Source organism: Mustela erminea, chromosome 10, assembly GCF_009829155.1.
Source record: "Mustela erminea isolate mMusErm1 chromosome 10, mMusErm1.Pri, whole genome shotgun sequence".
In the NCBI taxonomy this organism is placed as follows: Eukaryota; Metazoa; Chordata; class Mammalia; order Carnivora; family Mustelidae; genus Mustela; species Mustela erminea.
This window is the reverse complement of record NC_045623.1, coordinates 2,093,268-2,120,903: the sequence shown is the minus strand read 5'-3', so window position 1 is coordinate 2,120,903 and position 27,636 is coordinate 2,093,268. Positions and strand designations below refer to the sequence as shown.

Below are 27,636 nucleotides of genomic sequence, written 5' to 3'. Positions count from 1 at the left end.
AACTGAGCCACCCAGGTGCCTCCTAGTTGAATTTTTAAATGGGAAAACGATTTGGATAAATATTTCTCTGGAGAAGATACACAAATAGGCAATCAGCATATGGAAGCATGCCATCAGAGAAATGCAAATGAAAACCACAAGACATGGCTTCACGTGCAATAGGATGGCTATAATCAAAAAGACAGATAATAACAAGTATCAGTAAGGATACAAAGAAACTAGAACCCTCCTACCTTGCTGGTGGGAGTACAAAAAGGAATAAATGTTTTGAGAAAAAGTCTGGTAGGTGCTCAAAAGATTAAATACAGAGTTACCAAATGACCTAGCAATTCCACTCCTAGGTGTGTACCAAGAAAACTGAAAATATCCACAAAAAACCTGCTCTTGAATATTCACAGCAGCATTATTCATAACAGCCAGACAGTGGAAACAACCCAAATGTTCATCAAGTGATGAGTGGGTAACAAAATGTGATATATCCATTCAGGGGAATGTTATTGAACCATGAGAAGGATTAAGTACTGACATATGTTACAACATGACTGGATCTTAAAACTATTATGCTAAGTGAAAGAAGGCAGACACAAAGGCCCCATGTTCTAGGATTCCATTTACATGAGCTGCCTGGAAGAGGCAAATCCACAGAGACAGAGAAAATAGATTGGTGACTGCCAGAAGCAGAAAGGAGTGACCGAAAATGTTCTGGAATTAAGAGTGGTGATGATCGCACAATTCTGTGAACATACTAAAAATCTGAATTGTAGGGGCGCCTGGGTGGCTCAGTGGGTTAAGCCGCTGCCTTCGGCTCAGGTCATGATCTCAGGGTCCTGGGATCGAGTCCCGCATCGGGCTCTCTGCTCAGCAGGGAGCCTGCTTCCCTCTCTCTCTCTCTGCCTGCCTCCCTCTCTCTCTCTGCCTGCCTCTCCGTCTACTTGTGATTTCTGTCAAATAAATAAATAAAATCTTTAAAAAACAAAACAAAAAACCTGAATTGTACACTTTAACTGAATCGATTGTATGGTATATGAATTATACCTCAAAGAGCTGCTTTTTAAAAAGAAAAAACAAAAATTGCTTTATTAAAAAAAAAAATAGTAAGTTCCCTAAACACACCTCCCACCTATCTTCACAAGCTCCAGAAGCTAAATATGGATAGTGAGATAGGCACCTGGAAAGGTCCTCTCATCCATTCTCTTGCCTGGGGCTGGGTTGCACCAAAGTCACCACACACTGACTGTGGTCTCCTGGTGTTAATTAAGATCTTTACAGGGAAATGCCCAGGAACTAGCATTCCTGGTTCCTCCTAATCAAACCCTGTGGCAAAGTCAGCTACTCCCTCTTGCAGGCCTATAAGGAAAGAGAGGAGAGAGAGAAAGAGTGCAGGTGAACTAAGCTTACCTTAATGATCTCCTCATGTCCATCATTGGACTCCACCAGTTCTGAGGCCAGGGAATGACTGATCGAGCGGCCAGACACCATGGCATAGGTCTTCCTGCCCGCCTGCCAGAAAGAGAGAGAGAAAAATGGCTCAGAAATCATGACAAGCCCAGAACATGTGCCCCTTGCCCAATGCAGAATACCTGCTCCTTAGAAGATGTAAAGGGTTAGTCTGATTTCCCCTATAAAATTCACTTCAGAACCCCTACCAGAAGCCACACAGCAGCAACACCAGACGGGGGAAATTAGCAGAAATTGCAGGTTAGTTTCACTTTCAGTGGGGTCTCCCCCCGTCTCAAAGCCGTGCACAATGCCGCGGTCAGGTGGTGGGTCTGAAAGGTGATCCTGAGCAGCAGCGGAGTTGCTCCCGGCAGCACTGGCTTGGGAAGTCAGAGCAAGGAAGGAGAACTGGCTGAGGGAGAGGCCTCACGCCACCAGAAACCTCCCTACCTTCTGGGCTAAGTGTTCAAGTTCATCTCCTGTCAGTTCTCTCTGTAGAGTCAGCCTGAGAATGTCCACGCTGCCCTAATAATGACAATGACAGCAACAATAACCCCTTACCTTCACCATCCGGGACTGGCCCAGGGACGCTTTTGCCAGCCCTGTGGAGTGGCACCACTGGACAGAAAAGCTGAGGTCTGGAAAGGGGACATTAGCTTGCCTAAGAGCAGTCACTCCTGGGTGGCAGGATGTCCCTGGGGCTTCTGACCATGCTCTTGATGCCACACCAGAGACTGTCCAGCATGCTGCTCCATGGAGCTCCAGAAGGGCTAGCCACCCTGATCCTCAGATTATAGCACATTGCACGCACGGCCGTTTTCCCAGCCTCGAAGGCACACCCAGTCCAAGGTTCCCGCACCTGACAGCCAACCAGGAAGCCACCGACGCACTTTACAAGCCTAGGATACCCTTCCTGAACCAAACTATGGGACAGAAGCTGAATCCAAACCCTCCCCCTCCTTTTTTTTAAGATTTACTTATGTATTTGAGAGAGAGTTGGAGGGCAGAGTGAAAGGGAGAGAGGAACCTAAACAAACTCAGCACTAAGCGCAGCCCAGTGTGGGGCTCAATCTCACCACCTGATCACAACGTGAGCCGAAACCCAGAGTCAGAGGCTTAACTGACATGCCACCCAGGTGCCCCCAAGCCCCGCTTTTTTTGAGAGAGAGATTTTATTTGTTTATTTGACAGAGAGAGAGAAATCACAAGTAGGCAGAGAGGGAGGGGGAAGAAGGCTCCCTGCTGAGCAGAGAGCCCTATTCGGGGCTTGATCCCAGGACCCTGAGATCATGACCCAAGCAGAAGGCAGAGGCTTAACCCTCCGAGCCACCTAGGCACCCTAAGCCCCTGCTTTTACAAGGCATCCAGAAATTATCCAAATGAAAGAAGGCACGACAATAGATATCTATTTACAGATGAGTCTCATTTCAAAAGAAGAAGCAGGTTTTCTTGCCTAAATCAAAGAAGGTTTAAAACACAAACTGTGGGTCAAATAGAACACATGGAGAGGGAAATCCTATGGTAATAGGAAAAAGCAGGTGGTGGAGATCTGGGGTAATAACATTAAAGAGAGGGTCAGCAAGGCAGAGAGGACCCAACCCTGCCAGTCTTCTGCATTCTGTGTAGAGCTGGATGGAAGATGTAGCCTTGCTGGGCCTCTGGCTTGCACCAGAAAAATCAGGAGTTGGACTATGTATCTCTAAGGTTCCTCCCAGCTTTGATACCATGAGAGCATAAAAAGAGAGTATATCCTTCCCCCAGGCAATGATGGGAAGATGGATGCTGAGCTACCCAAGGACAACAGTGACCTTGAGGTCCAGGAGTATGAATGCCATCTTGCCCTTAACATGGTTTTAAGGAACTTTCCTAACATTCCAAATGACTGGTGGAAGGAAAGGAGGAAGAAAGAATGTGCTCCATGGAGGGAGCTGGGAGAGGCTTCTCTGGGCAGGGAACAGTCCTTCCTGTGCAAGGAAAAGAACTTGGGAGAGAAGAAATCACTCTCTGTGGTTAGATACTTAATTCTCAGTGTTCTCGTTATAAAATGACAACACTACCCTCCAACACTACTGGGGGGGGGGGTTGCTGAAAATTAACTGAAAGTGTATGGAGGTTGTTCTTCGCCACATAAGAAAGAGATACTCAAATATTAGCCTCCTCCTACTTCTGGAAATGAACCCAAATTTGGGACAGATGGAAGACACTCCCACATGACTCTTAGGGCTTCCCAATCCTAGCAATGTAGCTGCTTTTACAAAAACACTTAATTCCTACCAAATACAAGTTAGATCCTTAGTGGGGACATATCAGGCCCTCCAGAGCCTGGGTCAACTCACTTCTTCTGTTACTGCTCCTCATTCCCCCAGTCCAATACATCCCGGGCTTTTTCCACCTTGGTGACTTTGCTTCCACCATTCGCCTTAAATGTCCTTTCTTCCCATCTTCACATGGGACATCCCCAAGGCCCTCAAGAGTTCACACTGAAATGCCACATCTTCCATGACACTTCTCTACCTCCCGTGGGAAACATACCTTCCCCTCCCCGAGCTCCCTCAGCATCACAGGGCCTCCCATGGCACCTGCCTCTCAGTTAGTCATGTTTCAGGAGGAATTGCCCCTTCTGCTAACTCCTTGTGGGCTGCTGTCTGCCACAGTCCTTTACACAGGGAAGTATTTTCTGAATGCATACGAGTACTCCATGACATCTAGGTCAAGAGAACATTACACAAGAAAGAAGAGGAAATGATTTCAAAATAGCCAGAGTGGCTGCCAACTCTTTTTCCCCAGGACACAGACAGGCACTTTGGCTATAACATCCTCTCCATACCTGGAGGCATTTGGGGAAACCTGGGGCATCCCTCAGCCAAAATAAAGAGGTCATTATTAGCTAGTGAAGATCATCAAGTCTGGTTTATTGTATGAACCCAGGCATTCTAACTGAAAGAGCACAAACAACTAGGCTAGATGGGAGCCTATGAAAAGTTACCTCACCCACACATGTTATCAGAATTCCAGGTGGACAGGAGGAAGTAGGCAACTTGCAAAAGTACTCGAAGAAATAATGGCTGAAAACTTACCGAATTTTACATAAGATATAAACCCACAGATTCAGGGAGCTGAGCAAATTCCAAACAGGATGGACCCGCAAATCATGCCAAGACACATCATAATTAAACTTCTGATAACTAAAGGCAAAGAAAAAAATCTTTTCAAGTCAGAGAAAAAAAAAGATACCTTACTTATAAGGGGAAAACACCCTGAATAAAAAGCAGATTTTTCATCAGAAACCAGGAAGGCCAGGAGAAAATGGCACACTAGTTTCAAGGACTGAAAAAAATCTCTTAATCAACAATCCTATGACCAAAAAAATCTTCAGGAATGAGGGGGGAAATCAAGATGTTCTCAGGTAAAGGAAAACTGAGAGAATTTCTTACCAATATTTTAGCTACACTAAAAGAATGGCTGTAGAGAAGTCTGGTGGCTCAGTCAGTTAAGTGTCTGACTCATGATTTTGGCTCAGGTCATGATCTCGGGATCGTGAAATCAAGTCCCACATTGGGCTCTGTGCTCTCAGCATGAAGTCTGCTTGTCCCTCTCCTTCTGCTCCCCTCTCCACCACCACTCTCATGCTCTCTCTCTGGAATGAATAAATAAATAAACAAATAGATAAAATCTTAAAAAAAAAAAAAAAGTGGGACATCCGGGTGGCTCAGTCAGTTAAGCAGCTGACTCTTCATTTTGGCTCAGGCCATGATCTGGGGTTCTGGGATCCAGCCCTATGTGGGTTCGGCATCCTATGACAGACTCTGCACTCAGCACAGAGTCTGCTTAGGATTCTGTCCCTCACCCCTCTGCCCTTCCCTGCCTCCAGAGCTCTCCCTCCCCTTCTCTCTCTCCAAACAAACAAACAAAAAAGAACAGTTGTAGAAGGTCTTCAAACATACAGGAAACAGTACAAAAGGAAGTTTGGAACATCAGGAAGATAAAAACAACATTGAGGGGTGCCTGGGTGGCTCAGTGGGTTAAGCCGCTGCCTTCGGCTCAGGTCATGATCTCAGGGTCCTGGGATCGAGTCCCACATGGGACTCTCTGCTTGGCAGGGAGCCTGCTTCCTCCTCTCTCTCTCTCTGCCTGCCTCTCCAACTACTTGTGATCTCTCTCTGTCAAATAAATAAAATAAAATCTTAAAAAAAAAAAAAAAACAACAACATTGATAGCAAAAACATTGTTAAATACAATAGGTTTTCCCTCTTCTCTTGGGCTTTCTAAAATACATTTCATGGTTGAAGATAAAATTATGACACTGATTCAGTTCTAAATGTACTCAGAGGAGGGGCCACCTCAGTGACTCAGCTGGCTGAGCTTCCAACTCTTGATGTCAGCTTAGGTCACCGTCTCAGGGTTGGGAGATCGAGCCCCACTCAAGCTCCACACTCAGTGGAGAATCTACTTGAGATCGTCCATCTCCCTCTCCCTCTGTCCCTTCTCCAATCTCTTTCTCTCTCTAAATAAATAAAATCTTTAAAAAAAAAATAAAAAAGAAAAAACAGAAGTTTTTTCTTTTTTATAAAGAAATAGAGATAATATTTAAATTAATTATATTATGAATGGGAGAAGGTAAAGGAAGGTAAGATTTCTATACTTCACTCAACTGGTAAAACGGCACACTGGTATACTGTGAAAAGTTTTATTATATAAATTATTATATAAGAGTAATACCTTGAGCAATCATTAAAAAGTCTATACAAACAGATTAATATCAAAAACAACAAGTGAATCAAAATGGAATCCTAAAAAGCTGTCAAGTAATACACAGGAAGGCAGGGAAAATAAAACAGATAAATGAAAAATAGAGAACGAAAAACAAAAATAAAATGGCAGAATTAATGGCAATAATTACATTAAATGTAAGTGGTCTACATACACCAATTAAAAAAGATTGGCAGAGTTGATTAAAAAACATGAATCAATACATGCTGTCTAAAAAAAAGCATTTAAACATAAACATATAGGCAAGTTAAAAGCAAAAGGATGGGAATAGATATATCATGCAAACACTAATCAAAGGAAAGCAAGAGTGGCTATATCAATATCAGATATAGTAAATGTCAGAGCAAAGAGAATTATCAGAGACAGAGAGGGTCATATAATGTAAAAGAGTCAATACACAAAGAAAACATAGCAATCCCAAATGGATAAGCATCAAACAACAAAGCTGAAAAATATGTGAAGAAAAAAACCAAAGAACTAAAAGGAGAAACACACAAACCCATAATTATAGTTGGAGACTTCAAAATGCATCTCTGAGCAATTAATAGAACTAGGCCAAAATGAGCAAAGACATATAAGAGTTCAACATCACCAACCAACACCATTTAATCAACAGTTATGGAACACTCCCCTCAGTAGCAGAGTAACACATTCTTTGTATGTACCTATAGAACATACAGTAAGATATACAATAATTTGGCCATAAAACAAACCAACAAACTTGAAAGAACTGAAATAATATAGAGCATGTTATCTGACCACAATGAAATCAAACTAGAAGTAACAGAAAGAGAAAATGAAAATTTTAAATACTGGGAAACTAAACAACATACTCCTAAATAATTCTTTGGTCAAAAAGGAAGTCTCAAGGGCACTTGAGTGGAGACCACTCATTTAAGAGTGGTTGAGTGTCTGACTTCAGCTCAGGTTATTATCTTGGGGTCCTGGGATTGACCCCTATATCCAGGGACACAATCAACAGGCAGTCTGCTTCTTCTTTCTCTCCCTCTTCCTTTGTTCCTCCCCCCACTTGTGTTCACTCACTCTCTCACTCTCAAATAAATAAAATAAAAATAGGGCACCTGGGTGGCTCAATGGGTTAAGCCTCTGCCTTCAGCTCAGGTCGTGATCTCAGGGTCCTGGAATTGAGTCCCACATCGGCCTCTCTGCTCGGCGGGGAGCCTGCTTCCCCCTCTCTCTCTCTGCCTGCCTCTCTGCCTACTTGGGATCTCTCTCTGTGTGTCAAATAAATAAATAAAATCTTTTTAAAAATAAATAAATAAAAATTTAAAAAAACAGTACATACTTACTAATGTAAAAAAAAGGGTACATACTTACTAATGTAAAAAAAAAGGAAATCTCAAGAGAAATTTTAAACATCACTGAACTTAAGAAAAATGAAAACACAAAATGTCAAACTTTGTGGGACATATCTAAAGCAGTTCTGTTGCTCGGTCAATTAAGCATCTGCCTTTGGCTTGGGTCATAATCCCAGGGGCCTGGGATTGAGCCCCGCATTGGGCTCCCTACTCAGTGGGGAGTCTACTTCTCCCTCTCTCTCAGCCCCTCACACTCACGTTGTTCTCTCTTTCATAAATAAATAAATAATCTTTTAAAAAAATAAGTAAAGCAGTCTGAGAGGGAAATTCCTAACACTAAATGCATACATAAAAGGGGCACCTAGCTGGATCAATCAGTAGAGCATGAAACTTTCTCTCTCCTTTTTTTTAAAGATTTATTTATTTTAGAGAGAGAGTGAAACAGAAGAGAGCACAGGAGTAGGGGGAGGGGCAGAGGGAAATAATCTCAAACAGACTCCCTGCTGAGCAGGAGTCCCACGATGGACTTGATCTCACTACCAAGAGATCATGACTCAGGTGGAAATCAAGAGTTGAATGCTCATTTGACTGAGGTACCTAGGTGCACTGAGCACGCAACTCTTGATCGGTCAAGGTCATAAGTCTGAGCCCTACACTGGCCATATAGATTACTCTAAAAAATAAATAAATGCATATATTAGAAAAGAAAAAAATCTCAAATCAACAATGTAGGCTTCTCACTTTTAGATAAAGAACAACAAATTAAACCCAAAACAGGCAGGAGGAAGGAAATAATAAAGATAAGAGAAGAAACGAATAAAATTTAACACAGAAAAGATCAAAGACAATTTTTTTTTTAAAAGAAAGGAAAGTAGGGGCGCCTGGGTGGCTCAGCTGGTTAGGCAACTGCCTTCGGTTCAGGTCATAACCCTGGAGTCCCAGGATCAGGTCTCGCATCCAGCTTCCTGCTCAGCATGGAGTCTGCTTCTCCCTCTGGCCCCCTCCCTTCTCATGCTCTCTCTCTCTCAAATAAATAAATAAAATCTTAAAAAAAAAATAATAGAGAAAAAATTAAAAAGAAAGAAAAACAAACATTACAGACCAGTATCTCTCATGAACATAAAGTTCTGTTTCTTATTATTTTGTTAGAATATGGCTAAAAGACACGAAAATACTTTCACTTTAGAAGATTTATAGATGTGAATAAGCACATAAAAAGATGTTCACTGTCACTGAGGTGATACAAATCAAAACCACAGTGAGATACCATTCTACACCACCTATCAGAATGGCCAAAACAAAAAACAGTGACACCACCGAATACTGTGGAGAATAATGTGGAGAAATTGGATCCCTCACACACTGCAGGTGGGAATATAAAGTGACAGCCACTTTGGGGCAGAACAAAAAGGTTGGCAGTCTCTTTAAAAACCATACAAATACTGAGGCGCCTGGTGGCTCAGTGGGTTAAAGCCTCTGCCTTCGGCTCAGGCCATGATCCCAGGGTTCTGGGATCGAGCCCCACATCGGGCTCTCTGCTCCATGGGGAGCCTGCTTCCTCCTCTCTCTCTGCCTGCCTCTCTGCCTACTTGCAATCTCCATCTGTCAAATAAATAAATAAAATCTTAAAAAAAAATTTTTTTTTTAAACCATACAAATACCATATGACCTAGCAGTTGTACTCCTGGACATCTACCCAGGAGAAATGAAGACTTACATTAACACTAAAACATGTACGCTAGTGTTTATAGCAGTTTTGTCTGTAATACTACAAAACTAGAAACAAACCAGGTACCCTTCAATGCAGACAACAAACTGTGGTGTATCTATATCATGGACTACTTACTACTCAGCAAGAAAAGGGAACAAATTATTGTTTGTTTCCTATTGTTGTACACATCCCTATTGATGCATACATAAATTGTTGTACACATCCCTATTGATGCATACATAAATTCCCAGAGAATTATGCAAGGGAAAGAAGCCAATCCCAAAAGGTTACATACTGTATGATTCCATTCATTTAAGGTTATTGAAATGAAAAAATTATAGAAATGAAGAACTGACTAGTAGTTGCCAGGAGGTAAAGAGAAGATGGGTGAAAAGGAAGTATATGTGAGTTTCAACGTGAAGTGTCTTTGTGGTGATGGACATATGCTGTATCTTGACTGCAGGAAGTACATTCTGGTTGTGATGGCATGCTGCAGTTTTGCAAGATGGGATGGGGAATCTCTATTATTGCTTATAGCTGCATGTGAATCTACAATTATCTAATAAAAATTTAATTAATACTTTCAGGAACAAAAATTGAAGACTATAATGAAGAAAATAAGTACTTATAATCCTACTACCTCAAAATAGTCACTATTAAAATGTTAGCATATTCCTTATAATTTTTCTATACAATTTTTTAAAAACATACTACTGTACAAAGTTATATACTTGCTTTTTCCCTTTCATATTTCATCGTTAATGTCCATCATACTCAATATTCTTCAAAATTGGCTTTTAGTGGCCACTAGTATGCCACTGAATAGATTAAACCAAATAAACTTAGGTATTCAAACTAAACTCCTTCCCTTGCCCCCACTTTTGTAGATTACTGTCAAGTTCTTTTTATTTCTTACATATTTATTTATTTCAGAAAATATGTTTTCTTTTGACAGTTAGAACGAGATGATACACAACAGTACCTAGATCATCACCAAATTTATTGCCTGGTCCATTACCCCTCAAGCCCAGTTGGCTTTCTCTCTTCTTTGCAGAAAAAGAATCACCTTTGGAACAGTTGGACTTGTGCTCAAACACTGACACTGGCTTTCATTTGTTGTGTGTATTGATTTATTCTCCCCCTTATTAGTTGGTAAGATGGACAGTATGATACTTAAGTGAAAACACAGTGATTAAAACACGCAGATCAGCAAAAGTTTCAGTTCCTCAAAATTTGATGTAATGCTCCTCTTCAAAATACCTGCCGCAGTATATGCTTATAAGCTAAAGTAAAAGTGTCTCATTGGAAAAAGATGTATATTAACTTCTACCTCACACCATATCACAAATATCAATTTCAAGCGGATTGCTTATTTATTTATTTATTTTAAAGACTGTATTTATTTATTTGTCAGAGAAAGAGAGGGCAAGCACAAGCAGGGGAAATGGCATGCAGAGGGAGAAGGAGGTTCCCTGCTGGGCAGGAAGCCTGATGCGGGACTCAATCCCAGGACCCCAGGATCATGACCTGAGCTGAAGACAGCCAATTACCCAACTGAGCCACCCAGGCGTCCCTGGATTGTAGAGTTAAATGTAAAAAGAAAAAAAAAAATCTTCCCATAAAAAAATTTGATAAGTTGGACTGTATTAAAGTTTAGAACTCATGATAATCCACAGAGAAGGTAATCACTCTGTATTTATCTGGCAAAGAATATTCAGAATATATTAAGAATTCCTATAAAACAAAAAGACTAAATACAACATGGCATCCTGGACTTGATCTGGATCAGAAAAAGTATATTAGTGGAAAAACCAGCAAAGTCCAAATAAAGCCTGTACTTTGTTGTATCAACATTACAATGTTACATGTATACATATATAACATTACATTACATATGTTACATATATAACATTTCATGTTACAATGTATACATACAATGATACAACAATGTTGTATCAACATTGATTTTCTTAATTATGACAAAGGCACCATGGTTATGTAAGGTGTTAACACTGGAGGAAACTGAGCAGACTGTATGAGAATTTCTGTAATATCTTTGCAACTTTCCTAAAAACTTAATATTCCAGAATAAGAAGTATATTTAAAGAAAGAGAGAAAGGGCAAGGAGGGAAAGAAAGGGAGAGAAAACAGGTGCCCAACAGAAAAATGGGCAAAAGACTTCAAAAGATACATCACGTAAGAGGTTATCCAAATGGTCAATAAACATCTAAAAAGGGTTCAGTTTCATTAGTCATCATCATCAAAGAGCTAGACACTAACCGAAAGACAATACTACAAAATACCCATCAGAATGACTACAAATGAAAACAAAAAAACAAGCATTGGGGGCTATGGAACAATCAGAACTCTCCTATACTGATGGTGAGACTGCTCATAACCATAATCTCCTTGGAAACATCTACCAAAGATGAACATTTGCAAACCCTGTAACATAGTAATTCTAATCCCATTTATCTACTCAACAGAAATGTATACCTATGTTCCGCCTAAAAACACAAAAATTCAGGACACCTGGGTGGCTCAGTGGGTTAAGCCACTGCCTTTGGCTCAGGTCATGGTCTCAGGGTCCTGGGATCGAGTCCCACATCGGGCTCTCTGCTCAGCAGGGAGCCTGCTTCCCTCTCTCTCTCCCTGCCTGCCTCTCTGTCTACTTGTGATCTCTCTCTGTCAAATAAATAAATAAAATATTTAAAAAAAAACACAAAAATTCTACCCATAAAAAATGATACTAGATTGTTCACAGTAGCATTTCTCCTAATAGCCAAAAATTAGAATTTATCCAAATGTTCCAGAATATAAAGGATAGGGGCACCTGGCTGGCTAAATTGGAAGAGCATGTGACTCTTAATCTCAGGGTCGAAAGTTTGATGTACAGATTATTTAAATACATACATACATACATACATACATACATAAAACCCCCCCCAAAATTTTAAGACTTCATTTATTTGAGAGAGAGAGAGAAGCAGACTCCCTGCTAAGCAGGAAACTCAATGCAGGACTCAATCCCAGGACCTAGAGATCATGACCTGAGCTGAAAGTAGACGATTAACTGACTGAGCTACCCAGATGCCTCTTTATTTTTATTTATTTTTCTTCTTTTTTTAAAGATTTTATTTTTTCCAGACTTATGTATTTTTAGAAAGAACAAGAACGTGGGGGAGGGACAGAGAGAGTATTAAGCAGACTCTGTGTTGAGCACAGAATCCAACATGGGGCTCCTTCTCACAACCCCGAGATCACAACCTGAGTCAAAAACCAAGAGTCAGCCCCTTAACCGACTGCATCTCCCAGGCACCACCTAAAGATTTTACTTTACTTTTTAAAGATTTTATTTATTTGAGAGAGAGCGAGAGATCAGGGAGAGAAGAGAATCTCAAGCAGACCCCATGCTGAGCAGAGAGCCTGACACGGGGATCAGTCACGACCTGAGCTGAAACCAAGAGTCAGACACTTAACCAACTCTACTACCCAGGGGCTGCTTAACATTTTATTTTAAAGTAATCTCTACACCCCCAACCCTGGGATCAACAGTCACATGCTCTTCCGACTAAGCCAGGTGCCCCTAAAACCCCATTTTTGAAAATTTTATTTATTCATTTGTCGGAGACAAAGACAGTGTGAGCACAACCAGGGGGAGCAGCAGACAAAGGGAGAAGCAGGCTCCCTGCTGAGCAGGGAGCCCGATATGGGATGATCCCAGGACCCTGAGACCACGACCTAAGCTGAAGGCAGACGCTTAACGACTGAGTCACCCAGGCTCCCCAAGTAAAAGAATTCTGACACAGAAGTATACTATACAATTCCACTTACATAAAAAGTATAAAAACAAGCAAAACTAATATATACTTTAAAAGTCACGATAGTGATTACTTGTGGAAGATGGGGGAAGGTACTGACTAGAAGGGGATAATGACTAGAAGCAGGGGTTTCTGTGGTGCTAATGATTTGTTTCTTCCTCTAGATGCTGGGTCGGAAAATATGTCCAGTTTGTGAAATTAACTGACTGTACGTTTATGGTACATGCACTTTTCTGTATGTAGGTCATTGTTAAATAAAATCTCCTAAAAAAATTTAAATTCAAAAAAAAAAAAATTAAAATTCCCCATGGCATTAAAATCCCCTCAGAATTAGGCTTATCACTGTCTATACCACATAATGTCTTGACTCCTCCCACTACCCTACTTGTACGCTACACTCTATTCCAAACTTTCCCGATCTAATAGTAGGAAGGCAACCAAACCCAAATCTCTTACAGTTGATAAGTCCTGCAATGCAATATGTGTCTCACCTCCCCATGAATGCACATGTTGCTTTCTCTTTCTGGGTCCCTTCCCCTCCCTTTCCTCTTTGGAGAATTCTCAGCTCAGGCATCCCTGCTCCATGGATCTCGGCCCAGCACTCCCCAGTCAAAGCCTGCTCTCTGCATTCAATGCATACATATTGTACACTGTAACAATGATCCCCCTTATAAATACTTATTTATGCATCTCCTCCAGTAAAGTCATAAGCTTATTTAGCACAGTGTCTGACCTAAGTAGGTTCTCAAAAAGTACACATTGCATCAATTCCAGATGATGAGATGGAGGATCTCCCCAATTCCCTCTCTTTTGAGAAACAAACTTCTCAGTGTAGTGAAGCAAGAGGAAACACTGGAAAAAGCAAACACAAAAAGAGGGGAAACAAAAATAATGAGCAAAGTCTAAGAAAGGTAACTCTAAGAAGAAATAAAAGTAGTGGGACGCCTGGGTGACTCAGTTGGTTGGACGACTGCCTTCGGCTCAGGTCATGATCCCGGAGTCCCGGGATCGAGTCCCGCATTGGGCTCCCAGCTCCATGGGGAGTCTGCTTCTCCCTCTGACCTTCTCCTCGCTCATGCTCTCTCACTGTCTCTCTCTCAAATAAATAAATAAAATCTTTAAAAAAAAGAAAAGAAAAGAAATATAAGTAGCTAATAGACTAATGAAAAGATACTCTGCATGGAGAAAGAAGGTAGCTATACTTGTGAGCACAGCATAACATATAGACTTGTTGAATTACTCTGTTGTACACTTAAAAGTAATGTCGCATTGTGCGTCAATTATAATTCAATTAAAAATAATGGTATAATAAAATTTAAAGTTTAACGTATAAATAAATCAGTTGGTAAACAGAAGGGTCATATGGATTGATAGATAAAGGACAGGTCTGGTCTGAATATAGGGAGTTGGGTCGGTTAAGTCAAGTCATTCACTATCAAAAACTATGTTGTCCAATGTGGTAGCCATTAGCCACATGTGGCTATCGACCACTTGGAATGTGGCCAGTCCAAATAGAGATGCTCTCTGTACAAAGACATAGTACAAAAAAATTGAACAATTTTTTTTATACTGATCACTTGGAATGATAATATTTGCATATATTGGGTTAAATAAAATCTATTATTGGAAAAAATTTTCATGTAAAAGTTAAAAATATATGAAAGATGCTCAATCTCACCAGTAATTAGGGAAATGCTATAAAAAAATAAGGAGTTATCATCTTGGGGAGAATTTCATTAAATTGTAAATTTAAGAAGTGTAGGGGTGCCTGGGTGGTGCGGTCAGGTAAGCCTCTAATGCTGGGTTTCTCGGGTGATCTCAGGGTTCTGAGATGAAGCCTCTTGTCAGGCTCCACACTCAGCCCTTGGAGTCTGCTTGGGAATCTCTCTCCCTCTCCTTCTGCCCCTCCCACTCAAGCTCTCTTTCTCCCACTCTCAAATAAATAAATAAATCTTTAAAAAAAAAAAAAAGAACAACAACAACAAATAGTAATAGTATAGTAGTAGTAGCAGCAGTAGTAAAGAGGAGAGGTGCCTAGGTGGTACAGTCAGTTAAGTGGCACAGAGTCTGCTTGAGATTATCTTTCCCTCTTCCTCTGCCCCTCCTGCTCATGCTCTCTCTCCTCTCTCTCCCTCTCTCTAAAATAAATAAATAAATATTTAAATTTTAAAAAAGAAGAGTGGGTGCCTGGGTGGCTCAGTTGTCAAGTGTCTGCCTTCGGCTCAGGTCATGATCCCAGGGTCCTGGGATCAAGCCCCACATTGGGCTCCCAGCTCAGTGGGAAGGCTGCTTCTCCCTCCCCCACTCCTCCTGCTTGTGATCCCTCTCTCACTCTGTCTCCCTCTGTGTCAAATAAATAAATAAAGTATTTTTTAAATAAATAAAAAATTAAAATTAAAAAAAAAGAAGTGTAAAAAGGAAACAAGCAGATGTATGCTCACAGCAGCATCTGGGCAATAGCCCAGATGATCGGCTGACAACAAAATGGATGAATAAAGTCTGGCCTACTAGTACAGTGAACTAGTATTCATCTGTGAACATAACTGAATTACAGCTTCATGTATCAACATGAATGAATCTCCAAATTAGTAGTAGTAAGTTTAAAAGCAGGCTATAGAAGGGGCACCTGGCTAGCTCAATTGAGAAGACCAAGAGAGTCTCAATCTCAGGGTCATGACTTTAAGCCCCACATTTGGTGTAGACATTATTTAAATTAATTAACTAATTAAAAAAAAATACAAGTTAGAGAATATAGAGAATATCATGAATATAAAGTTCAAAACGTGCCAAACCAAGCACTATAGCACTCGTCTATGTAGGATAAGTATAATAAAGAACAAAGAAATAGACACAAAATTCGAGACAGTGATCACTTCTGTGGAGGAAGCAGAGCATTATGAACTAGGAAGGAGGACCCCAGGGGCTTCAGGAAGATTGGTAATGTTCTATTTCTTAAGCTGGGTGTTCAGTGCACAGCTGTCCATTTTATTGCTTTGCTTTAAAACTTCCCATATACTCAAGCCTTCTTTCTGGCTCTCAGTAAAGCAATGGACTTTTCCTCATGTAAATCCTGCAGAAATAGCATTTGTAGACCAACAAATTGGCAAATATTAAAGATACTGGGGCACCTGGCTGGCTCAGTTGGTTAAGTGTCTCCCTTCAGCTCAGGTCACGATCCTGGGGTCCTGGGATTTAGCTCCTCATCGAGCTCCCTGCTCAGCGGGGAGCCTGCTTTTCCCTCTCACTCTCTCCCTCCTCTCTGCTCGTGCTCTCTCTCACAAAATAAATAAATAAGATCTTTTTAAAAAAATAATAAAGATACCGATAAAGTCCAGGATTGGTCTCATGTATTGTTAGAGTTTAAGTTCATACAAGGATCTTGGGAAGTTAATTTGGTAATATTAATAAAAAGCATTTGCATATTTCATAAACTTTTTGACCCAGTAATTCTACTTTTAGTAAGATGCGCTATGAAAATCCCAAAGATACATGTATAAAACTGTTGACAGCAGTACTGTTTACAATAGTTACAAACTGGGAACAGCAGAACTACCTTCCAGTAGGTGCAGGTATGGTATCATCCACACTGTGGCATATTACACTGCTGGTAAATAAACTTTTATTTATTTAACAGAAAATGATCTCCAAGATAAAGCAGGAAAAAAGCAAGGCACTAAGTCATAAAAAAAAAATGACTTCCTATTTATTTAAGTACATATATATATACACACACATATATGTTCATAGTAATTGCCAATTCCTATATATAACAAATACTATGTGCTGAGCCCTACTGGGCTCTGCGCTAAGTGCTTTAAATATATTAACTCATTTAATACTCATAATAATATAATATGGCAAATGTTATTATTAACATGCTTATTTTATAGAGGAGAAAATCAAAGCCCAGACATTAAGTATCTTGCCCCAGGCCATATAACTAGCAAAGGTCAGAGCCAGGATTCAAACCCAGGTCCTATAGCTCTAGAGTCTGTGTTCCCAGCCACCATGCCACAGGGCATTTCTAGAACGTAAGCAAATGAGAAAGGCACTGAATGTATACACATTAAACAAGAGGAGGACAAAGGAGTAAAGGGACTTTCAGTCAATGCTTCTACAGTGTTTTAAACTTGAGGAACAGAAAATGTGTGCGGCACTGGTCTAGTGAAACACATAAATTAAGAGAAGGCAAGAAAAAGTGCCAGAGCTGGAGGTGGGGTCTGAGTCAAACTGACACCTATTAACACTTGAGCAATCACTTTATCTCTAAGGGCCTGTTTTCTATCTGCAAAATGGTAGTGATAATAGTACCTTGCCTACATTTAAGGCAAGACAGGTAGAGATGGTAGGATAGTGTGAAAGTGCTTGGCAAACCATAAATCACTTCACAAAGGCGAGACAGCATTACTTTCCCAAAGAGCTCTAGGAAGACACAGGGAGGAGGGTGGGTGAGCCAAATTGTCTAAACGAAGCCTGTGAACAAATCTAGGGTTCTCTGCCACCTCAGCCTCCAGAACCAGAGAATCCAGTCTGCAAGGCCATGAACCTCAACCTACACTCCAGCCCAGAGCTAAGGAGGGAAACCCAGGCCCATCTCTGCTTGGTGCCATTAGCTATTTTCTGGAGCAGGACTCATCTCAGGGCTAGGAGAAGGTTCCAGGGACCTTTAGGAATACCCCAAAATGTCTAGCAGGGAAGTCCCACTGGAGACGCCCTGAAAGGCAAGATAAGAAGTAGAACCTTCTCTAGGGAAAAAGTAGCAGCTAATCACAAGGTAAGCAGCCTCTAACCTCATAAACATTCTTGGGGAGAAGCCCAGCCACCTCCAAATTACAGGCAGCCTCTCTCGCTTCTGTTCAAACAAATCTCCAGCTGTGAATCACTCCTGAGAGTGGGGAGGGAATAAACACATAGCTGAGGGGTTAGAGATCAAGACGCTGTGGACAAACGATAGGGAGATAAAGAGGGAGGCCCCAGAGGTTCTCACACCCTGGGCTCACGTGATAGGAGACAGATCTATGGGAAATTATGTTTCCCTGGCTCGCACTCCCCAGGCTGCTAAGGGGACCGTGAGCATGGGCAGCAGGTGAGGGTCGAGGCTCTTTCTAGGAGGTAAGGGCAGTAGAGACAGTCCCTGAGCTGGAAACCAGCATCCTTAATTCTTCACTCTGTAACTCATTCCTCTAATCACTCTGTCCCTCAGTCCTATCCCCTCTCCTGCCCAAAACGTACGTGGTCTCTCAAGCAGCTGCGACAGCCACCTCAAGTTTCCCCTTCTGAGAAATGGGAATAGCCAGCCCCTTGAAACACTGGCTCCCAAGAGGCCAGCACAAGGCCAGATGAGGTGGTTGGGGCTTACCCTCTCCTGGCTGCCACCCCACTCTCAGGTTTTGGACAGCCTTCGTTCTGGCCTCTCTAGGCCAGAGATGGCCCTTTGTTAAGTATGACACAAAGAATTATTCCTCTCCTCCCCACAGATTAGCCAAGAAAACAGGTGTCTGCTTTTTGTCTGGCTACCTGCCCAGAGGCATGGGCTGGACAAGCACTATGCAGAGGGCTGACCGGGGTGATTGGGAGGTGAAATGAGAAAAAGGGATTTGGGGTGGCACTCTAAATGGGGCAGCCTTTCTCATCACCTGGAGACCTGGCACAGGCATCCGCCAGGGTAGAAGAGGCCTAATAGTGAACGCGTACAAGGACGAGGGGGGCTCCTGAATGCTCTTGAATGTGAAGGAGACACCCTTTTGCTGAGCTAGCCACTCTCCAGGAAACCTGCCAGGTACCCAGCCACCCTGGGATGGAGGGGCAGTGCCCCCTCCTCCCTCTTGTCATTTTGTCATTTTTTGCTTTTGTGGGCCCAGACCCTAGAAGATCCTTTCCTTTTTCTTCCTTCATCTACCCATCTCCATCAGACCCTGTATTTTTTTCTCCTCTTCCTGCCCCTGCTGGCCAGGCTTAAATCTAGGCCACTAACTTCCCTGGTTCATACCTATTCCCCTAACTAAACCTCCCCACCCCTAAGAAACAAAAAAGGATTTCACAAGACTGCATTGTGACCCAAAGAGGCATGTACCATAATTACAGGCAGGCAGGGAAGCTCGCCTCACCTGCTCTGAGCACATGTGTCTGGAACCGAAACCATCTAAGTGAACACTCCATTCCCCCACCCCAGAAAAATATGGCCAATGCTGGTGCCAAATGCCAGGTGATTGGGTAAGCCTCCTAATCCCAGATCCTCTGGCAGAGCTCAGGATTTCTCAAATCCCTGGCAGGCTTGGAGACATCAGCTGTAGTGCACTAGAAAGTAAGAATCTGGCAATGAATGGGGGAGCTGGAATGGTATGAGAAGGAATTTATGGGCTGAGCTTTGAGTGGAAGGAACAGGCAGGCAGTCACCAAACTTGAAAAGTTCCTCTGCCCAGGAGTTTCTTCCCTACTCCAGGTGTCACAGAGGCAGGGCTCTCACCATTCTGAATTCATTCATTCCTTTGGAGTAAGTATCAATGAATCCTCTTTCAAAATCTACTCCTAGGTGTGTGTCTCCAAAAGAAATTAAAGAGATTAAAATATAAGTTGATGTTCACAGCAGCATTATTCATAATAGATGAAAAACAGAAGCTCCCCAAAGGTCCATGAACACTTATCCCCAACGAGCATATGTGATAATATATCCACACAATAAAATATCATTGAGCTTTAAAAAGGAATGATGTACAGGGGCATCTGGGTGGCTCAGTCGATTAAGCATCTGCCTTCAGCTCAGGTCATGATACCAGAGTCTTGGGAACAAGCCCCATGTCAGTCAGTCCTACTCCCTGCTCAGCAGATAGCCTGCTTATACCTCTCCCTCTGCCCCTGCCCCTCCCCCTCCACTTGCGTTCTCTCTTTCAAATAAAATCTTAAAAAAAAAAAAAAAAAATAGAATAGAATGAAATCCCAATTCATGTTACAACATGGATCAACCTTAAGGACATCATGCTAATTGAAAGAAGCCAGTCACAAAGGATCACATATAATATGATTACATTTACATAAAATACCTAGAACAGGAAATCTCAGAGAAAGGAATCAGTAGTTGCCTAGGGCTGGGGGTGGAGGGAGCAGTTAAGAGAAAATGGGGAGTGACTGCTAATGGATCAGAATTTCTTTATAGCTAGACAAAATGTTCTACAATTGATTGTGTTGATGACTACACAACTCAGTGACGACACTAAAAGCCATTGAATTATACATTTTAAATGGGTTATTTGTGCAGTCTATGAATTATAGCTCATTAAAGTAGTTACAGAAAAATTAGGCCCAGAGTAAACCTTCAATAAATCATAGCTTTAGTTAAGAAAAATTTGGGGGGCACCTGGGTGGCTCAGTCTGCCTTCGGCTCAGGTCCCGCGATCCCAGTGTCCTGGGATGCAGCCCTACAATGGGCTCCCTGCTGGGCAGGGGGAGGGGACCTGCTTTCCCTCTCCCACTCCCCCTGCTCATGTTCCTGCATTCACTGTCTCTCTCTCACTGTCAAATAAATAAATAAAATCTTTAAAAAAAATTTTTTTTTAATTTTTTTAAAAGATTTTATTTATTTGCGAAAGAGAGCATGAGTGAAGGACAGGCAGGGAAAGGGAGAAGCAGGCTCCCTACCAGGGAGTCCAATGTGGGGCTCAATCCCAGGACCTAGGGATGATGACCTGGGCGGAAGGCAGGCACTTAAATGACTGAGCCACCTAGGCACCACCTCCCCCCAACCACCAAAATTTTAAAGGAATGGAACTCAGGAAAGACTTAATATTAAACTAATTCAGCTTCTGAGATCCTAAAGGAATAACACCTATTTCAGGGTAAAGACAAAGGTTCAGGCTGTAGCTGATGAAAAAATTCCAAATCCACCCAGGTGTTGTTTAGAGAAACTCTCTGGCCAAGACTGATCAAGACAAAAAAAATTAGAGAGGCACCTGAGTGGCCCAGTTGGTTAAGCAACTGCCTTCAGCTCAGGTCATGATCCTGGAGTCCCAGGATGGAGTCCTGCGGACTACCTGCTCACTAGAGAGTCTGCTTTTCCCTCTGACCTCTCCCCTCTCATGTTCTCTCTTTCATTCTCTCTTTTTCTCTCTCAAATAAATAAATAAAATCTTTCTTTAAAATTAGAGATGAGTAAAGTGTAAATATTCTGAAGAAGGGTAATGTTGATAGATTACTTAAAGGCAATCAGCTTACCAAAGAGTCCAGAGCATCATGGGACATCAGCTACTTCGGCCATGAGTCAGAAAAAGGAGGAAGAGAAAAGGGGCCTAGAGCAGGATACCAAAATATGATTCCTGACCATCACTCTTCCAAGACCCATCCTGGCTGAGCTGGTGATGGCAAAGGTTACTCTAGGCCCACTACGGACCCCTTCTCCTCCTCGAGACCCTCCACTGGCAGAGGTAAGGGGAAAGGAACAGAGAAGCATAAGTGTGAACATAATGAAAAGAAGCACACCTCGACCAGACCAGAGAGTTCCCAGACTCTTACTCCACCCTTTGGGCAGGTGTCTCACGAGAGGCTGAAACAGTCTCATCTAAGCCAGTAGGCAGAGCAAACAGAAAATAACAGCTAGCACCTGAGCACTTACCATGGTCTAGGCCTGGGGCTTAATGTTTCACATACATTTTTTTTTTAAAGATTTTATGTATTTATTGACAGAGATCACAAGTAGGCAGAGAGGCAGGCAGGGGCTGGGGGTTGGGGGGAAAACAGGCTCCCTGCTGAGCAGAGAACCGGATCCAGGACTCTATCCCAGGACCCTGGGATCACGACCTGAGCTGAAGGCTGAGGCTTTAACCCACTGAGCCACCCAGGCGCCCCTTCACATACATTATTTTATTTAATACTCACAACAACCTTAGAAGGGTGCAATTATTATCCCTGTTTTACAGATGAGGAAACTGAGATGGAAAAGATTAAGTAATTTACTGAAATGATCTTGGGCAAAGCCAACTTCAAAGCCCTGACTACAACCCCACTGTAGAGTCAGAGGCTCAGGACCAGGCTCTTAACCACAATGCTATTAACAGAAATCAGAGTTTAGCCCAAAATTGTGATGTAAATACACTGGGAGGATGGGAGAAGGGAAATAGAGTATGGAAGGGGTGGGAGTATAAACTTTCCTGTAATTCCTACAGCAGGAAGTCAATAGTTGTCTGAAACTGATTAAGTCAAGAAGTATCACTCTAAGCATATTATTTAGAAACATGGGGGTAACACCTGACAAAAGTGCCAAAAGTTGAAAGTGGTCTCTCCCATGGGGCAGGGATTGGGGCAGGAAACTTCTTGTTACTTTCTCTTAAAAAGTCTTTTGATAATATTAGTCTTTTAAAAATCATGCACATATATTTGATTTAAAAATGATTTATAATTAAAAAAGAGGGGCACCTGGGTGGCTGAGTTGGTTAAGTGTCTGACTTCGGCTCAGGTCATGATCTCAGGCTCTTGGGATCGAGCTCCACGTTGGGCCCCAAGCTCACCACGGAGCCAGCTTCTCCCTCTGCCCTCCCAGCTTGCTCAGCCTCGAGTGCTCTCTCTCTCTCTCATATAAAGAAAATCTTTAAGAAAGAAAGAGAGGAAGGAAGGAAAGAAGGAAGGGAAAAAGAGAGAGGGGCACCTGCGTGGCTCAGTCAATTAAGCATCTGACTTCAGCTCAGGTTATGCTCTCAGGGTCCTGGGATTGAGCCCCATGTTGGGCTCTGCACTAAGCATGGAGTCTGCTTGAGATTCTCTCTCCCTTTACCTCTGCCTCCACTCACTCATGCTCTCTCTTGCGTGCTCTCTCTCTCTCTCTCTCTCTCTCAATAAATAAATAAATAAAATCTAAGGAAGGAAGGAAAGGAGGAGTGCCTGTGCCTGGCTGGCTCAGCAGGTGGAACATGCAACTCTTGATCTCAGGGTCAACGAGTTCAAGCCCACGTTGTAGCCAACGTGGAGCCTACTTAATCCAAAAAAAAAAAAAAAATTTTTTTTTTAAAGAAAAAGAAAGAAACAGATCATTCAAACTGAAGTCTAACATAGTAAACTTCTGTTGCTTTTCCCACACAGCTTCCATCTTCCTCTACCAGTAATAGCACTTGGGTTTTGCTTTGCACACTCTCCCTCCTTTACAGGAGAATCTGGTGAGCCTGTCCATCAGGGAACACCGTATTGCCCTGGCCAAGGGGGGCGAGGGGCCCATGAAACCCTCTCCTTAGAATCTTGGACAGAATGACAAAAACACTGGGAACCAATTCACCCAGATGTAGAAACCCTTCATTAGTCCCTTCCACTTAGCCAGATCCAAGACCCTCCAAGTACAGCTGACACAATGTTCCATTAGTCTCAGGAGTACCACTTAATGCCTTGACAACTCTGTGGTTATGCTATGCTCACCAAAAGTGTAACTACCATCTGTCACCACACACTGCTATTATAGCAGTACTGAAAAACAGGGAAGGCTTCACAACTTTGAATGTCACCCTGGCACAGGGGCCAAGCCAATCTTCTCCGTATCCATTCAGTTTTAGTCCATGTGTTGCCAATGCAAACAGCCTTGGTCCACACTTTTTAAGCTTTCCCTTAAATTCTGATTGCCCATTTCGTTCTAATAAATTCCTCTTCTGCTTAAGTTAGCTAGAGTCCCTCTATGCTGCTTATAACCAAAGGAACTTAATGGAATGTCTAATAAAAATGTTTGAGGTTACTTTGTGCGTCCATCTGTCAGTATAACTTACTACAGTAGCTTGCAGACTCCTCTGACCTAAAAGATTTACCTCAAGATCTAATAAGCACACACAGGCACACACACTTATACTATGTATACATATAACTGAAACCACATCTTTGCTAAAATGTCCACCCTAACACTCTGATAGTGCTAATTCTATTTCTTTTGTTTTGAAGACTTTATTTTGTTTAGAGCAGTTTTATATTTACAACAAAATCTATAGGAAGGTACAGAGATTCCTCTTACACTCCCTACACCCACACAGGCAGAGCTTCCTCCCTTACCTATCTCACTTACCAGAATGGCACATTTGTTACCAAGAATGAACCTACACTGACACATCTTAATCACCCAAAGCCCCTGGATCCCCTTAGAGTTCACTCAAGTAAAGTAAATAATGTACATTTTGTGGGTTAGGGGGAAAAAAATCCTCTGCGCTCTATTTCTTTCCCCTCTACCCTCAAAACTCCTGGCAGCCATTGATCTCTTCGTTGTCCCCCCAGTTTTGCCTAGTCCAGAATGCCATGTAATCGGAATCCATTTCTTTTCTAATACTAGGGCTCGAACCCACTAAGTTGACTTCAGACCCACTGAAGTCATGATCTGCTGTATGAAAAACATTGGCTCACCCTACCTGCTGCATCTGCCTCTAACAATAAAAATAAACCAGAGAGGTATTAGCTGTATTTCCACATCCAAGTGTGATGCACCAAGGCACTCAGCCTGCCTGGTAGGGAAACACCAACAGAGTCCCAGAATCCTCACTCCCACTAGGATGCAGGAGCGGGTTAAATTGTCTATACCCCTGACACCAAGGAGGAACATCTGTTCATCTACATATCCATTCACTCACTTTGAGCATGCACTGAGCACTCATTCGATGGTGTGAATATTCTACAGCTTCCTGGGGACTGTCTAGAGCCATAAAGTCTATCTTCAGGCTGGCTCAGAGGAGAGAGGAATCCAGGGACAAATCCTATCTCCTGACTGATTGATTGTTTTTCATTTCCTCCCTGCTCCTGAACTGCTCAGGAATGTCTCCAAGAACAGATTCCAGCAATGCTTATTTCATTCACAGCTTTGAAGTAAAATACCTCTAAAGTCTAGCCTATGAAGAAGGAATAAAAGGAATTTCTATTTCCCCTTGTTCTAGAGATCTCTGATTAGGTTTAAACTAATCCATGGCTGTATACTGACTGAATTCCTTGCTCACTATTCTACAGACTCTTTCTCCCTCATGAGGCAAGCAACAAAATATCAAGGGACAGAAGAGTGTGTCAAATCATTCTCAACAGTACCAATACACTGGTCTTAAGATCTTTCCAGATCTCTTTTTTACAGCAAACAAAAAGAAGCCCAACACCCCTCTCCTTTATTTTCCTCATACCCTTTTCCCTGCCTCAACCATTCCAAGACAGTGAGTAAGAGCACATAGTAGGTCTTAGGGCTGACATAATAGAGGATGGATTTCTTTATTATCTTCAAAGTTGCACTGCTGGGGGAGTAGAGGGTTGGGCAGTAACAAGACCTGTAATGTGGGCAGAAAGACTCACAGACCGGACAGAAATGGAGAAGGGACTGTGAACAAATTAAGTGATTATCTGTACCCTAAACTTGAAATGAGAAACTATTCTACGAGTTATTTTGAAGAGCCATAATCCAGGTGCAGCTGGCTTAGCTCCCCCAGGGAACATGCTGAGACTGGAACCCAGAAAGGGAATCAGATACAGAGTGGAGGGAGGGGAAACGGAGGGATACAAACGCCCCATCATCCTGACTCCCATTTCACTCTCATCCACAACAGCTTGAAAATCCATAAAACAGTACACACCCTTTCTGGGTCAAGTTCCCCAGCAAAGCCTAGAAACATTCAGGCACAAGTTACCCTCCTCTGCCTCTGGAGAGAAAAAATCATATGGTCGGTCACCTGCGGTGGGGAGAACAAGGACAGGGAGCCAGGGAGTGAGGGAAGCAGCAGATGTATTAGCGCTGGAGAACGCCCCTACCTCCCCCAACCTCACTTCGTCCGGAAGCTCTCGCGTGGGTCACTTCCTTCCCTTTCCAGCCTAGGTTCTGGCATCTCCTTCATCCACTTGCCCAGGGCTTGGTAGCTGGACCCGGAAACGAAGCGAAGAAACCGTCCCAGGAAACTACCGGCTGGCCGATGGGGGAAGGGGAGGCAGGAGGACTGCAAGGGGAAGGAGAAATCCGAGCAGAGAGGTGTCCCCCAAGCAGACAGCCCTATCCCTCCCAGCGAAAGGCGGATTTCCTGGCCAATGTCGGCGTACCTAGAGTCCTACCGCCCCACCCTTTGGTCCAAGCCCTGGGATTTGACTCTCTACCCAGTCTTCTTACCGATCACCCAGAGCACCATTAAATTATCTGAAGGGCCTCTGAGAACACCAGGAACAACAGAAAAGGCTAATCTCTCCCCGTCGGGTACTCAAAGTACAAAGAGCGCAAAGACCCCGTTCCAGGAGCTCGTTTATCCCACGACGCAATCTACTGCCCACAGGACGCCTGAGTAGCGCGCACCGGATATTCGCGGGGGTCCCGGGCAGGAGACGCGGTCCAGAGGGCAGGGACGCCCGAGTGCCGGAACAGCCTTCCTGCCGCGACTCCCCAAGAACCCCACTGCCAGCCACGCGGCGGTAGAAAAAGAGAAAGAGAAGTACGGCGAGCAGCCCGCGGCACCGAGCCGGCCCCAAGCCGGCCCCAGGTGATGTCAGCGAACTCCGCGCGGGGCATGGGAGGAAACCGAGAATACCGGGCGGGGCGGTGGGCCACTCTCTCTTACCGCGGCCTGCCCCTCCGGGTGCACGTCCACCAAGGTACACCAGTTCTGTGTCCCGTTCATCTTATTTCCGCGGGGGTCGCAGCGCGGAGGACTAACCTCCGCCCTGCCGGCCGACGCCTACTAAGCAGGCGCGCGCGGAACCGCCCCCTTGTTATAGGCGCGTCTTGGGGCGGTGACTGCCGATTAAACACGCCCCAAAGATTCCGTTCGCCAATGTGAGCGAAAGAGCAGGATGGGCGTGACCGAGAACCAGCAGGACACGTCCATCTGCGCTAGCTCAGATTTACCTAAAGGTGGGGCTCGGAGGCTATCTGAGGCTGCTTAACCCAAATTTTGTCCGGTGTGTGTTGTTGCATCTCAAACGTTCTTCGTTAATCTTGCTGTTGTTCCCTTTTCAACTCCAAGGTCAGTATTGGTGGAAGAGAATCACCCTACCTTCCCCTTAGAGGATGAGTTGGAAAAAAGCTTCCATACGCTCTCCTCTCCCTATGTAGGCCACCTTTGTGGAACTGAGCATGGTAGAAATGCAGGCACCAGAAGCCAACTCACTCAGACTGGCCTAAGCCAGTCTGGCAGGTGCCCTGCCCTGGCAGGAAGCCCAGGCCAAAGTCAAAGCCAGCTTGGATCTGGGTGGGGTTTGTTTTGTAGAAACTATTATACCAAAGCTGCCCTTATATGGTTGGGAGAGGCGGGACACGTTGCCTTAAATGGATTTTGTATTCTTGAGGAAGGATGAACCTCAGCTTCTCCAATGGCATCTGCTCCCCAAAGCCAGATTACCATTTTAAGGGCCCTCAGGAGAGGATCGCCCAAGGATGGAGTCTCTAACAGCCTGGCTTTTCGCGGCAAGTTGGGGACTCTATGGGGCTGTGGTCCACCTGGAAAGCAGGCAGGAAGTCTGGCCCACTCTTGAGTGGGCAGTGTCCCTGAATCTGACAATGGCTCTGATGAACAGCGAGCTCCCTCAAGGCAAAACAAGAGCAGGAGTGCCAGAAATTTTTCTACTTCCCCAGGTAGGGACTGGGTCCCATACCAGTTGGGAATGAAATGTCTTT

At 43.2% G+C, this 27,636-nt stretch overlaps 1 protein-coding gene and 1 non-coding gene across 5 annotated transcripts in view; both read right to left on the bottom strand.

Annotated features, from left to right (window-relative positions):
* TUFT1 (tuftelin 1) overlaps positions 1-26,740 on the bottom strand; it is a 50,065-nt gene extending 23,325 nt beyond the window's left edge. The window contains exons 1-3 of one of the 4 annotated variants that reach the window (XM_032303649.1): positions 26,582-26,740; positions 1,888-1,962; positions 1,399-1,500 (exon numbers count right to left, since the gene is read on the bottom strand). In XM_032303649.1, coding sequence (XP_032159540.1) covers positions 1,399-1,500; positions 1,888-1,962; positions 26,582-26,641 — 237 coding nt within the window. In that variant the 5' untranslated portion in view covers positions 26,642-26,740. The remainder of the gene's footprint in view (positions 1-1,398; positions 1,501-1,887; positions 1,963-26,581) is intronic. The other 3 variants (XM_032303651.1, XM_032303648.1, XM_032303650.1) reach the window with 3 other exon arrangements.
* On the bottom strand, positions 23,502-23,606 carry LOC116568354. The gene has a single exon (XR_004276572.1). It is a non-coding gene; the product is annotated as a U6 spliceosomal RNA (small nuclear RNA).
* Positions 26,741-27,636: the final 896 nt, after the last annotated feature.